At 35.1% G+C, this 14,616-nt stretch overlaps 1 protein-coding gene across 1 annotated transcript in view; it reads right to left on the bottom strand.

The window, feature by feature from the left end:
• Positions 1–380: 380 nt before the first annotated feature.
• Positions 381–14,616, bottom strand: part of LOC150100816 (replication factor C subunit 4) — a 186,340-nt gene continuing 172,104 nt past the window's right edge. Inside the window, exon 12 of the mRNA XM_090401390.1 lies at positions 381–1,454. Within this exon, the coding sequence (XP_090257516.1) occupies positions 1,356–1,454 (99 nt within the window). The 3' untranslated portion in view covers positions 381–1,355. The remainder of the gene's footprint in view (positions 1,455–14,616) is intronic.

Here is a 14,616-nt window from a genome sequence, read left to right as displayed (position 1 = left end):
GGACAAAAAAGTGGTTTTGCTTAAATAAATGGAAAGTTTCCAAAAGTCAGAGAAGCTATTTTTGTAGGATCTGGAAATTAGAGCTTTTCAATGGTTTCTGGAATTTTTATAATAACAAAGACAAGAACTATCAACAACTGGCAGAAAAAATGTTACATAACTATGAAAATTAGGATGTTGCCAAAATATTTTGCTTCTCATCTAGACTCATTCCTAGATGAAAGATTCTATTCACAATATAAGCATTGTGGAATTTTATCCAATAGGCTGGATAGTTGATTACTACTGCTGCTTTTTTTTTTTTTTTTTTGCAAAAGAAACAATGCTGTACAAACAGAGAAAAACAATAATTCTGTGTAATAAATTTAAAAGTCAGTACAAAATGTTTTTTTTTTAATGTTTTTGTAATGTGAGCTTATGTTTTAACAGGTATAATCATATTTAAATAGTACCAATCTTCCTAAGTGTAAAACAGGTAATATGTAAGTTCATACATTTTGAATATAAATAAAAATCAGGAGCAACATAAATACTATTACATTTTGATTTTTATAATCGACACACCTGATTTACTAAAAACTTATTTCATCCATGTTATAAACAAAAATTAAAAATCTGATGTTCAGTATTACTTACATGCGAAGCAACAGGAAAAAAAAATCTACTCTCCATTTCAAATCAAGGCAAATATTATATCTTAAACAGACTGTTTTCTGGCCTAACTGGTGGAGTGGATCAGGTCTCCACTTCAGAACCCACAGTTGAATAGATGTATTTTGAATACTGGTAGCATATTTTCAGTACCAGGTGTGAAATGAGATCATCATCATGCATATTTAGGACTGAAATAGTTTATAAAAGTAGTAACTTGGGTCTCTCAGAAAAGTTCTAGATTATCTAATCCTTAGCTTACACCTACCATTTATACACCTTCATGGATATGGAACTTCAGAGGGTTATAAACGTTAAGTTTACAAGTGTAAATGCTATAAGCTGAACATTACAATCTCCAATTATGGCAAGGTTATGTTAAGAACCTGGCAAAAGAAATCAAACCACTTGCATTCTGCAAAACATGAGTGGGTCAAAAACTTTTCTTTGTAGAGAGATAACTAGTAAAGGGTTTAATTTTGGAAACATTACAATTTATGTAAAGAAGCTTTAGAAAGCCATTTTCATGTAGTTTTTTTCATTTAGTTTTTGCCATTTTCCATTTAGGACTGAAATAGTTTATAAAAGCAGTAACTTGGGTCTCTCAGAAAAGTTCTAGATTATCTACTTACTTTTTTCAATCTCACTATTTAATTTTTTTTTTTTTAAATCTTTATTCAATAAAAAGTATTCATATAACAAAATCAAGATTGCTGGTGACACATCTGATGCATCAGTATGGTACAGAAGTCCATCACTTGAAGATATTCATCTGCTCCTTCCATTAGCCTATGATCACAAATCTGAAAACAATATAATGCAATAAGAAAAAAAATCAATATAGCCAACTTATTTTTGTATTCTTTAAAGAATCTCCTTTCTCTGTATAACATATCATCTGTAAAGAAAGGAGGTTCTGAATGTCGCATATCATTAGAGAAAGCAAAAGAAATGAAAGTTTTTTTTGTTTTTTTTTTAAAGGACAATCTTTGTATCTTGAAAAGGAATATCATAGGATATGTTAGTTCACTTAAATGTGTTTGTGTGTGCAAGCACATTTCAACTCTTCATTGACATGAGAGTGATTAGTGGAAACCGCTAACAGAAACAATGGTTAATATGAAGAGTATGATCAATCCATTACAACATATTTAAACAAAATGTTACTCGAACAGAACTGTATTTTCAGTGCTCTAATAATACATATATGCAAAATTCTTTGGATAACTCAGAAAACCTAAAAATGTGTAACATTTCCTGAGAAGCTAAATAATCATTCAATGAGTTCTGAACTAATTTTAACTGTAATTTCACATAAATATGTAAATGCATTATTACTCAGCCTTCTATAAGGTAATGATGATGCTTTCTATAAGAAGTTTTTATAGAAGCTGATCCCTCATATCAACTGCCTTGGTATCCCATAATGCACAACTCAGATATGTAAGTCGTCATCATCACAATGAGAAGTGTGACCATTCAATATAGTTTTGATCTTTATTGAGTCTCCTCAGGCCAGACCCATGTGGATAATACTGAGAACTTTTTTTTTTTTTTTTCAAAAGTCACCTTGCAATTGCACTTCTTAGAATACAATAAAGTCCAGTTGGGAGTAGCCTGTATATATTTGCCATTATTAGTACAGTAATCAGTTGTTTAACCTTTAATTAGTAACATGGGGTCTATTTGACCCCAGCTGTCATTCAAGTTCAATTTCTGACAAAACCAACGACGGATTTTTGTTGCAATTTTGAGTAGCTGAGTTTCTTGCTGCCCCCATGCCAAATCAGTCATGCACCAGCTGTCGGCGCAATCGGTTGTGGAGTAAGGAGTGATTTCTGACCCCATGTGACTAATTATGTAACAAAAAAGGTGTGACAATTAAGGGTTAAGGTTCAAAGTCAAATAAGTGAGAGAAGACTTCCACATTGCCTTTAAAGAATGTGGAGAACTGACTGGGGCGGCTTGCGACCTAATGCACAATCCTCAGCTTTACGTGATGCATCCCATTAGTAGGTATCCACTGGGTACTAAACAAATAAGGATAGGCTAGCAATTTGGCACTTAGATGACCAAACTATGCTCTCTATTGGCTTAAACCAGAAATACATATCAGAACGACAAATTGCCTTCCTGATGTGGTCAGATACATGGTAGATTACTGTATTACCATTTATCTGACCACATCAGGAAAGCAATTTGCTGTTCTAATAATTGAAGGATCATTGTTTTTAAGGCCAGATAAATGGTAGAGTACTGTACTTCTGATTAGGTGGCATTGCAAGCCAATACTAGGCCTAGTATTGGTGTGCAAAAGTGCTGTGCATTATGAGGAAACTAAGGCAACTGAATGAATCAAGGATAAAAATTAGAATATAATTTCTTGTCAAGTATAAGATGACACCCTCTAGTTCAGGGGTCGGCGAACCAGGGTAAATTACCACAAGTGGGGTAAAAATGAAATTCTTGGAGGTAATGAGGACTCAATAGACATAAATAAAATTATGTAAAAAGCGCGTTCCTTGTTACGACAGAAATTTTTCTTCTGGCAACACAGCATCTGGCCAATGTAATATACGTCGTGTTTAGGAGACGTCACGCCATGTTGAACTCCAAACAATTTGGTTGCTAAGGCATTGTCAAGTGGCTAAACAGATTATTTGTCAGTTGTCTATTACCTACCTTAACTTTATTTTTTGACACGTGTTTTTGCTTTGTTTAAGTCGATTTAAGTAGTTATTTCATTTAATTTATTTCAATAGTTCTATTTTAAGTGTAAGATTTTAATTTATTAACCATATTTTAGTTTTATGTTAGTTCGATAATTTGATTAATATATTTTCTCCTTGATCAATAAAATAATTAAATACTGCCTTCATCTTGAGGACATGTCTTAGTGCCACGTTTACCAATTGAATTATTGTAATTTTTTATTTTTACTAAATAGCTTAAGGAAATTACAATGTATACTAGGATATAAGTTAAAATAAATTTTAATATGCTTCCAATATTTCGGCAACATCACGTTGCCATTTTCACAGGAACTTAAATACAAGACACGTGCATGCAAGCACAACAAACAGTAAATGAGGACAAAGCAGGAAGCTATTCTTTCTCCTAAAAATCCCGATGGTGCCCCCTAGAGGGGGAATGTTGGTATTCTTGGGTGATTGGGCTGAAGGTCTTCTGATGTATCGTGATGGATTTAGAGTAATCCTTGTTGTCTGGGGGAGGGGGGAGATATTGGTTTTAATATTTTTTGGATTTTTTTTGGGGTAGCCATTGGCTGAAAAAGTGTTGAGAATGTAGTTTAGTTCTGTGGTTAGGGCATTGTCATTTGGACAGATAAGTTTAGCCCTGTTGTGTAGTGTCTTAATGATTCCATATTGTTGTGAGGTGGATGGTGGGATTGTTGGTGAATGTATTTGCCTATATGGGTGGGTTTTCTATAGACTGAGAAAACCAAGGTTCCATCAGGCTGGTGGGTGACTAGTGTGTCTAAGAAAGGAAGGCAGTTGTTTTTTTCTCAGCCAATGGACCCCCCCCCCAAAAAAAAAAAAATCCAAAAAATATTGAAATCAATAAACCACAACCCCCTTCCCCTTCACAACAAGGATTACTCTAAATCCATCACCATACCCTAACCCTATATCCGAGGCACCTCGGAAAAAATTACAAAAATTCTGAAAAAACATTACTTCTTGTTACAGACCATATAAAAAATTATCCGCTCTACTAAAGACCAACCTCCCCCCCCCCCAGACCTACCTGGTGTATACCAGGTCCCTTGCAGCTGTAAGCTGTCCTACTTTGGCCAAACAGGCAGGACAGCTAATATCAGAATTTCAGAAAACAAGGACTACATCCGGTTTCACCAATACAGCCACTCTGGTCTTGCAGACCATGCGCTGGATACCCACCACAGAATACGGTGGAAGAAAGCCACGATAATACACCATAGTAAATTCAAATACGAAAGGCTTTTCATGGAATCAGCCTCAGCCCTAAGAAATAAATTTGGTTGCATGAGACTGCCTGAAATTTGGGAAACCTACATCAGAAGACCTTCAGCCCAATCGCCCAAGAATACCAACATTGCCCGCTAGGGGCCACCATCAGGACTTTTAGGAGAAAGAATAGCTTCCTGCTTCGTCCTCATTTACTGTTTGTTGTGCTAGCGTGCACGTGTCTTGTTTTTAAGTTCCTGTGAAAATGGCAACGTGATGTTGCCGAAATATTGGAAGTGTATTAAAATTTATTTTAACGTATATCCTAGTATACGTCGTAATTTCCTTAAGCTATTTAGTAAAAATGCATAACCAACATCTAAGCCTTTCCACGAGAATTAAATTATTGCAAATTTAAACGAACTTTAAAAAACTTAAATTCAATCACTGTCTTTTTTACCCTTCAGATGACTTCAACTAGAAAAAGAATAAACCAGGAAGAGTTCCTCAATTATGGGTTTACATAAATAGAAGACAAAGGAATGAAACTATAATGTGTTGTCTGCTTGAAAGTACTGACTGCAGAATCTTTCAAAAAGAGTCAATTGAAGAAACACTTGGATAATTTGCATCCACATCTGTCTTCCAAACTGTGGGAATACTTTGTAAATTTGAAAATGTCTGTCAAAAGACAAAGACTGGACAGCAACTTGAGAGGTAAATTTGATCAACGTTCAGCATCAAAGGCTAGCTTTGAAGTGGCCTGGTTGATTGCCCGAAACAAGAAACCACATACTATTGGTGAGGAATTGGTTAAACCAGCAGCTTTGAAAATGGCAAAGATTATGTGTGGTCAGAAAGAAGCCATGAAACTAAAATTAGTGCCCTTGTCCGCAAAAGTTGTGAAAAAAAAAAGATTTTATATTTTAGCAGAAAATGTGAGGGAACAAATTATTTCTTCAATAAAAGAGAGTAAATGCTTTGCTATTCAGCTTGATGAGACTACAGATGTCAGTAGTAATTCGCAGCTGATGGTGTGTGTTCGCTACAAAGGTTTACATGCAATTGAAGAGGAATTGTTGTTTTGTTCTCCTCTCGAGTTGCGATCTCATGGAATTGATGTCTTCAATAAAGTTAATGAATACTTTAATAACGTTAATTTAAAGTGGGAAGACGGCATTGCTGTGTCTGTTGATGGAGCTCCAGCTATGTTGGGTCATGTAAGTGATTTTTCATCTTTGGTGAGAGAGAATAATCCAAAAATTGAAGTTAACCACTGTATGATCCATTGCCAGGCACTGCTTATGAAACATTTGGAACATGCATTGGAAGCCGTCATGCATGATGTTATCAAGGTTGTCAAAGGACACGCACTAAACAAGCGACTATTTTGTGAATTATGTAAAGATGGTGAGGTGGAATATACAGACCTACTCTATCATACATAAGTGAGGTGGCTCTTGTGGAAATGTTCTGAACCGAGTGTGGGCTCTCAAAACTGAACTTGAAATTTTTATGGTTGATCAAAAGCATGTTCTCGCAAATAAATTTACAAACTCCTTGTGGGTTGCACATCTTGCATATTTAGCTGATATTTTTGAGCATTGAACAAAGAATTGCAAGGAAAAAACATTAATATAATTTCAGCCAGAGAAAAGATTTCAGCATTTGGATCAAAGCTTTTATATTGGAGACAGAAAGCAGAACAAAACTATAGTTGCCTTTTCAAAGTTAGCTTTGTTTTTGGAATATTGTGAAAATATTACTTTTGATGACATCAAAGATACAGTTATAAGGCATCTTACCAAACTCAAAGAGTGGTTCTCCGATTACTTTCCAGATCTTGATTCACATACTGTCAGTTGGGTTGTAGATCCCTTTAAATGTGACATTGCTGATGTACCAGAAGAACCTCAAGGGTTGGCAGAGGCACTTCTTGAACTTCGATCCAATAATGAAGCACGTATTGAATTTGAAAACAAAGCAGATCTGTCATATTTTTGGATGTCAATAGCTGCAAAGGGTTTCAAAATTGCACACGAGGAGGCAGTCAAAAAGCTGCTGCCTTTTGCAACAAATTACCTTTGCGAACAAGGATTTTCCACTCTAATGAACATGAAAACAAAGCAAGAGAAATCGATTGGACCCCCGAGACATTATCCAAATTGCTCTGACATCAAAATGCCCCAATTTTGATGTTATTGTATCAAAAATGAAACAACACCATTTCTCCAAAACCTGAAGTGAAAAAGTTTTCAAAGAAATCCTTTTGTTTCATAATGAGGATATTAATTTATTTTATCGCATTTATTTTTTACTTTTTATATTTATAATTGTATTCTCTGTATAAATAGATTCAATAAACCTTTTGAATTTAAATAATCTATGATTTTCTCCCTTTCAAATCAAGGGGGTAATGTCGGCATAAATAAATATATTTTTTGGGTAATAGCTAAAAAGGTTCCCTGGCCCCTGCTCTAGTTGGAAAAAAAGATTTCAAATCCCCTCTAGGATACAAAAAAATTTTATAAAGATTTTTTGGATCTAGGTGAGGTTTGCAAATCTTAGAAGTGAAATCAGTTTTCCTCTAAGAAACAGGTTATTCATTATCCAAGAAAGACTGCCCACTTAGTCTCCAAAAGTTAGATAGGGCTAAAATGGCCTTGCCTACTTCCTATAAGAAATAAAAGTGCATTAGCTGATTTTTTTAAATTTTTTTAAGACAGACATAGCAGCCTTTGTGATAAACTTAACCTATAACTGCATGAATTAGGTTTCTATGAAATCAAGTTACTTGGCTGCAATAAGCAACCGAGCCTCATCTCATCCTTCTCCATCATAATTTATTTGCAAACAGTTCATAATTCCAAATGTTATTTGTTGATTACAAACCAACAATCACATCAACAGAATATAAGCACATTGGAACCAGAATGGTAGTATCAGTGTGCAACTAAGTGCAAAGATTTAGATCCTATACTGCACCTAATAGAAAGAAAGCTTGAATCATATGAGACTCGGAATGTTCCAATTTCTAGCCTACTTTTGATAGCAAACATGTCAGCGGCATTTCTAACAATGAAGCTGAACTCTAACATGGAACAGCTAGTAATAAGAAATGCAACAACCATTAAGAACATTTATAAGAAGTTTAAACTAACATGATGCTGATTTCTACTATGCATACGTGACTGAAAAACATTTTTTATGCCTTCCACTGCAGCTTGTAATTTCAATGTCTGGAAGAACTACTTATCTTTGTTGTGAGAAAGTTTCAGAATCCTTAGTGTTTTATAAACATTAGGAAACTTCTGGTAGGGCACACAGCAAATAAAAAAATTTAGATAGGAGTGGAGAGGACTAAATTTTTGGCCTAGACAAAAAAACTTGGTAACAGCTTGCTATGCAAGAGGAATAAATCTACTTTGACTTCTGACAACAAACAAAAAAATGGACAGCCTGAAATTTATCAAAATGATATTTTTTGTTAAGAAATCATAACAAAACCTGGTCTGCCTATGATGCGACCATGATATTATTAAGAACACTGTATTTCCAAAATTATTGCTGCAGAAATATATCTAGTACTGAATAAAAAGATAAAATTAAACTGAGGCAACACTTCTGCATTTTATTTGTGTGTGCTAACTAGAAATCAATCCTAACAAAAACATTTTTTTACTGTTTTTGACATAGTGGATTTCAATCCCATAAACATCTGATATTTCTGTTACTATGACAAGGCAAAACAGCAATACCTTAAAGAACAGAAACTCCATTCTGAGTTGATCAACTGAAATTGCACTTATAATTACACCAACAGATGATCACACTTCAAACGTATAATTTAACCTACAGTTACATGACAGATATCTTTCAGCCTTGTGAACTAAAAAGAAAGTAACAATGATATCATGTATTTTCATGCAGAAAGTATGATAGTGTTATTCACAAAATAATATGGATTCCTTTAAACAAAAAAGAGAAAGACCTAATTGTTACAATGACATCTGTGAAATAAAATGATAATCAAAATTACATGATACTGACTGCATTTAATTGGAATAATCAATTATAAAGCTAATCACATCAACTTACAGTAATCTACAGTTTATCCAACCTTCAAATCAATGATTCTTCAATTATCAGAATGGCAAATTGCTTTTCTGATGTTGTTGGATAAACAGTAGATTACTGTAATATATCTCATGGATATGCTCTTGAGCTTACCATATTTTAAGAATTTCACCATTAAAACTGTTAATATGATTCTTCATAACAGAGCTTCGTGGTATAAACAAGACCAAATGAGAAAAAAAAAACATTTATTACACTTACTGTTACGTCGCTGTTTTCTTAAATATTTTATCTCTATTGTTCTCCTTGTGGGGTGCTTAAAGATCAAAGCTGTATAACTGAGAGGAGACCTCCACATAGCCTTCAAAGGAATGCGGAGAACCGACCAGGGTTTCTGACCTAATGTCCAATCCTCACCTTCTCGTGGTGCACCCTGTTGGGTATCTACTTTGATAATGAATGAACGAGGATGAGATGGCAATTTGGGATTTAGCCGACCAAATTGTATTCTTATTGGTTAAACCAAAATAAAAAATGATGGTACAACATGACAAAATTTCATGCAGGCTGGGGCGTCGCCCGGTTAAACAAGGCCCCCGTTGTTTTCACTAGGGAACCAGGGTGAACAGCGAAAAGTCAGCTACTGGAACAAATCTGAAAACAAACCCAAACTCAACATCACCAGAGTTAAAGATCGGTACTATCAACGTAAGAAGCCTGAATGGCAAAGAAATGGAGCTAGCTTAGGAATTAGATAAGTACCAGATCGACATAATAGGGATGACTGAAACAAAAAAAAAGACCAAAACTGGTGAGATCTTTCTGAGCAATAAATACAAAATGTTATATTCAGGAAATGACAATCAAGGAAAAGAAGGAGTAGCCATAGTATTCAACACAAAATACGAGGCTAATCTTCTTGAATGGCAGTCAGTCTCAAGTAGAGTAATGTGGGCAAATATGAGAATGGGTAACTGGACAATCAGCCTTATTTGTGCCTATGGTCCCACAGAAGGTTCTACTAAGGTAGAAGTGGAGGAATTTTTTGACGCTCTAGAAAAAGCAACTGACACAATGAAAAAGGAAAAGTTGGTCCTTGTTGGGGATCTAAATAGCAGAGTAGGAAATGATGAGACATACAAAAATATTTTGGGAAAATTTGGAGAAAAGAGCACAGCTAATAATAATGGCAAATATCTGTTGGATTTCTGCTCAGGACATGGACTGGTTATTACTAACACCATGTTCCAACATAAAAATGTGCACAAATTCACATGAAAAGAAGAGGCTAGGAATAAGAAAAGTCTCATTGACTATGTTATTGTTGATAGTGATGTTTTCTCCCTGGTGCAGGACACCAGAGTGTACAAAGGATTTGAAAGTGGAAGTGATCACTATTTAGTCTTGAGCAGGATAAAATTGAATTTCATATTGAAAAGAATAACATGTAAGAAAGTTTTAAAGCGAATAAAAGTTGAGCAGCTCTTAGATGTGAACTGTAGACTAAAATACACAAAGATTATTGAAAAGAAAATGAAAGAGTTTTGAGAACAGGAATCAAACCTTGGAGATTCAGTGGCAAAATGAAGAAAACATTGATTGATTCTGCCAGAGAGGCATGTGGTGAGGTTGTGTGCAAGGATAAAAAAAATCAGAACTCCATGGTGGACACAGGAAGTTAAAGAGGCAGTGAAGGAAAAGAAGAAAGCATATCAAAAGTTCCTGGCAAATAAGTCAGCTTTTACTCTTACAGAATACAGAGACAAATGTAAGAAAGCTAAACAGTGTGTAAAACTAGCTAAACAAAAGTCATGGGAGGACTTTGGCAAGAATATAGAAAATAAATATCAAGAAGGTGCAAAATATTCTGGAGGTTGTTGAAGAAGCTTAGGAATGGAGGAAAGAGTGCTATAAAAGGAGTTAGAGATGATAAAGGTGACATGAAAACAGGAGAAAAAGATATCCTTGAAGTATGGAGTAATTATTTTGAAAAACTGCTAAGTGAAACAAGCAGTGATGACAGCACAGTAGTAAAAAAACACTGACCAGGCATGCAGTCAGGAATACATATCCATACTTGAAGTAGAAAAAGCCATCAAAGGCTTGAAATGTGGAAAAGCAGCAGGAGTAGATGATATTCGACCAGAAATGCTGAAGTATGGTGGTATAAGAGTCTTACAGTGGCTGCACTGCATAGTTCAGAAAGCCTGGACAGAGGGACGAATTCCCAATGATTGGAGTAGAGCTCTCATAGTACCCATATATAAAAAGGGAAATAAAACTGAATGTGAGAATTACAGAGGTATTTCCCTACTGAGTGTTCCTGGCAAGATCTATGCAAGTATACTTGAGAAACAGTTGAGAAGAATTGTGGAAGAAAAGCTTGGTGAAGAACAAGCTGGATTCAGGCCAAATAGAGGCTGTCAGGTTCAGATCTTCACTTTACGACAAATAGTCGAGAAAGCATGGGAATATAACAAAGATCTGTATTTAAGTTTTGTCGATTTGGAAAAGGCATATGACAAGGTGCCAAGAGAGAAGCTATTCAATACGCTGCAGTTATATGGTGTCAATGGGGCATTATATCAAGCAATACTTAGTCTTTATTTGAGTTGTGAGTCAGCAGTTAGAATTGAAGGAAGTACAGGAAGATGGTTTAATGTTAAATCTGGTGTGAGACAAGGATGTACATTATCCCCTCTGTTATTCATTATCTATATGGATCACATTATGAAGGAAAGTGGTATTAAACCTGATATCAAAATTGGAGATGCTAATGTCAGCTCTCTGCTTTATGCGGATGATGTTATACTTCTAAATAAATCCGCTACAAATCTGCAAGATTCTCTGACTAAATTGAATAGCTGTTGTAATAGATATGGTATGAAGATCAGCAATAAAAAGACAAAGACAATGAAAATAGGCAGAATCATTGAAAATGTCAACTGTGTTGTGAATGGAGAACCTGTGGAACAAGTAAAACATTTCAGCTACTGAGGCACAATTTTTACTGAAGATGGTAAATTAAATATAGAAATAGACAACAGAATCAGCAAAGCTGGTATGGTGGGAAGTCAATTGAATAAATTCATATGGAATAAGAGAGAAATTAGTCGGAACACTAAATTAGCTGTATACAAGACAGTGTTCAAACCAGTTTTAACTTATGGATCTGAGAGCTGGGTCAGAAGTAAAACACTTGACCAAAGACTAGAGACCGCAGATATGAGAGTCCTGAGAAAGATTAGAGGCGTGAACAGATGGCATCAATGGCAATATCATATTAAAAATGAGGATATTAGGGAAGAACTTAACATTGTCAGCATCCAGGAATGCGTTAGCAGAGCTAATCTCAGTCAATTAAATAGAATGGGAGAGGAAAGATTAGCAAAACAAGTGTTCTCTGCAGGTTGGCAGGAAAACGACCCAGAGGAAGACCAAGATATAGGTGGATTGATATGGTACAAAGTGGCTTAGACGATAGAAATATAAGATCTGATAATGTTGGAGTCTTGACAAGTAACAGACTGATTTGGAGGAAAATTGTAGATAGGAAGTTAGTAATGATGTAATTTTTTCATGTAGTACTGTCATATCCTGTACACCCCTTGAGGGTACATGGCAGGAATTTGATGATGATGATGCTCTCCTTGTGCCTACTGAGATCTGGCTTCTAAACTGACTTTCTGTGGCCATTTCTCTCTTCGATCTCTGACAAAATTTATTTGTTTATGTTGCGCCAGTCAGAACTCTAGGACAGAAATTCTGATCCGAAGAAACTTTCCCAGAATTCAAGTAATACCTTATACAGATTAAATAGTTAGGTAGATTGAGTTCTCAGTATACAGTCATGGCCTAGACAATCTTAAATTCCCCTTTCTTCCTCTAAACATAGGTTTGAGATTTTCGTGAGTGGTAAAATTCAATCTCTTACTCAGACAAACTCAGGTATACATGGGAAAACATATTTATTACTTAAATATAAAGAGCCAATAGGCTTCATTTCGGCGATATAAACATTATTCAAATTAAGGGGATATTAAATCCCACATTGTTTTAAAACTGAATAAGAAGCTCAAAGATTGGAATCAGAGAGTTTCATACTGAGTATAGTAAACTATAAAAGTATCGGCAGTTACTAGCGTGAGTTAATGCAAGTAGTCCTAGTATATAGTACAATCTCTTGCAAAGGTGGGGAAAGTTCTGATCGCTAATCTTGGTATTTTCTATAATGTAAAAACACATTTCCTAGGAAACGTATGTTGTTATTACATTATGGTGGAAGGTCACAACCCAGATCGGTTTCAGCCTTTTATGAGGCTTCAGCAGTGAGTAGCTAGACCAAACAGATACCAAAGAGTATAGCGAAAAGAACTTATATACTCTGCTATGCGAGTTATCAAACAGGTGCAACCATTAAGTTACTTAAATATAAAGAGCCAATAGACTTCATTTCGGCGATATAAACATTATTCAAATTAAGGGGATATTAAATCCCACATTGTTTTAAAACTGAATAAGAAACTCTCTAGTAACCCATATTGGCGGTTACTAGCATGAGCTAATGCAAGTAGTCCTAGTACGTAGTACAATCTCAGGCAACTGTAATAACAACATACATTTCCTAGGAAATGTGTTTTTACATTATGGAAAATACCAAGATTAGTGATCAGAACTTTCCCCACCTTTGCAACGAGTTGCCTGAGATTGTACTATGTACTAGAACTACTTGCATTAGCTCACACTAGTAACCGCCGATCCTTTTATAGTTTACTATATTCAGCATGAAACTCTCTGATTCCAAACTTTGAGTTTCTTATTCGGTTTTAAAACAATGTGGGATTTAATATCTCCTTAATTTGAATAATGTTTATATCACCGAAATGAATCCTACTGGCTCTTTATATTTAAGTAACTTAATGGTTGCACCTGTTTGACAACTCGTATAGCAGAGTATATAAGTTCTTTTCGCTATACCCTTTGGTATCTATTTGGTCTAGCTACTCACTGATGAAGCCTCAAAAAAGGCTGAAACCGGTCTAGGTAGTGACCTCCCACCATAATGTAATAACAACATACATTTCCTAGGAAATGTGTTTTTACATTATGGAAAATACCAAGATTAGCGATCAGAACTTTCCCCACCTTTGCAACAAGTTGCCTGAGATTATACTACGTACTAGGACTACTTGCATTAGCTCACGCTAGTAACTGCTGATACTTTTATAGTTTACTATATTCGGCATGAAACTCTCTAATTCCAATCTTTGAGTTTCTTATTCGGTTTTAAAACAATGTGGGATTTAATATCCCCTTAATTTGAATAACATGTTTATTATTTATCTAAGAACATTAAAATTTAAACAACATATATAATCAAGCAAATCAAGGTTAATACTAAAGTACAAGTAAAGCAGGATAATAATAATCAAACAGACAGGTTATTCAAACACACTGATGAGAATCTTATGTTCATCTATATCACAAACATGGATGTCGGTATTAAATTAGATTACTGCTACTAACGACCCATACACATTAAACTTGGTCTAGACAACTTATGAACTTAGACTACCAATCCAATTCGATTAACATAACACAGGAAATTGTCTCAAAATCGCTCTCTCTTTTTTTCTAAACTCTGTCCATTTTACATCTTCGTCACCAATAGATAACACATAAAAGGGAAGATTTTTACATTACCACCTTGTTAGAAAATTTCTTGATCCTTCTGTCTGTTCTTGTTATAGATCGTCCCTCTGTATGATGGATTGCCACCATGTGGGAATCACGTGCTTATCCCAAATTAGCCACTTGTTTCTTCTGGGCTTACGAACTTTTTGCATCGCCGCTTCTAACACGATTTACCTTCAAAGGAATCCTTTGCTGCTTTCTCATCAGTTAGATCCACATCGATGGTCTAAAACTCAAACACTGCTGT

This window comes from Typopeltis vanoorti, chromosome 12 (genome assembly GCF_054136105.1).
Source record: "Typopeltis vanoorti isolate ZY-2024b chromosome 12, IOZ_Tvanoo_1.0, whole genome shotgun sequence".
In the NCBI taxonomy this organism is placed as follows: Eukaryota; Metazoa; Arthropoda; class Arachnida; order Uropygi; family Thelyphonidae; genus Typopeltis; species Typopeltis vanoorti.
Note: the sequence above shows the minus strand (reverse complement) of the source record. Positions and strands in the feature narration are given on the sequence as shown.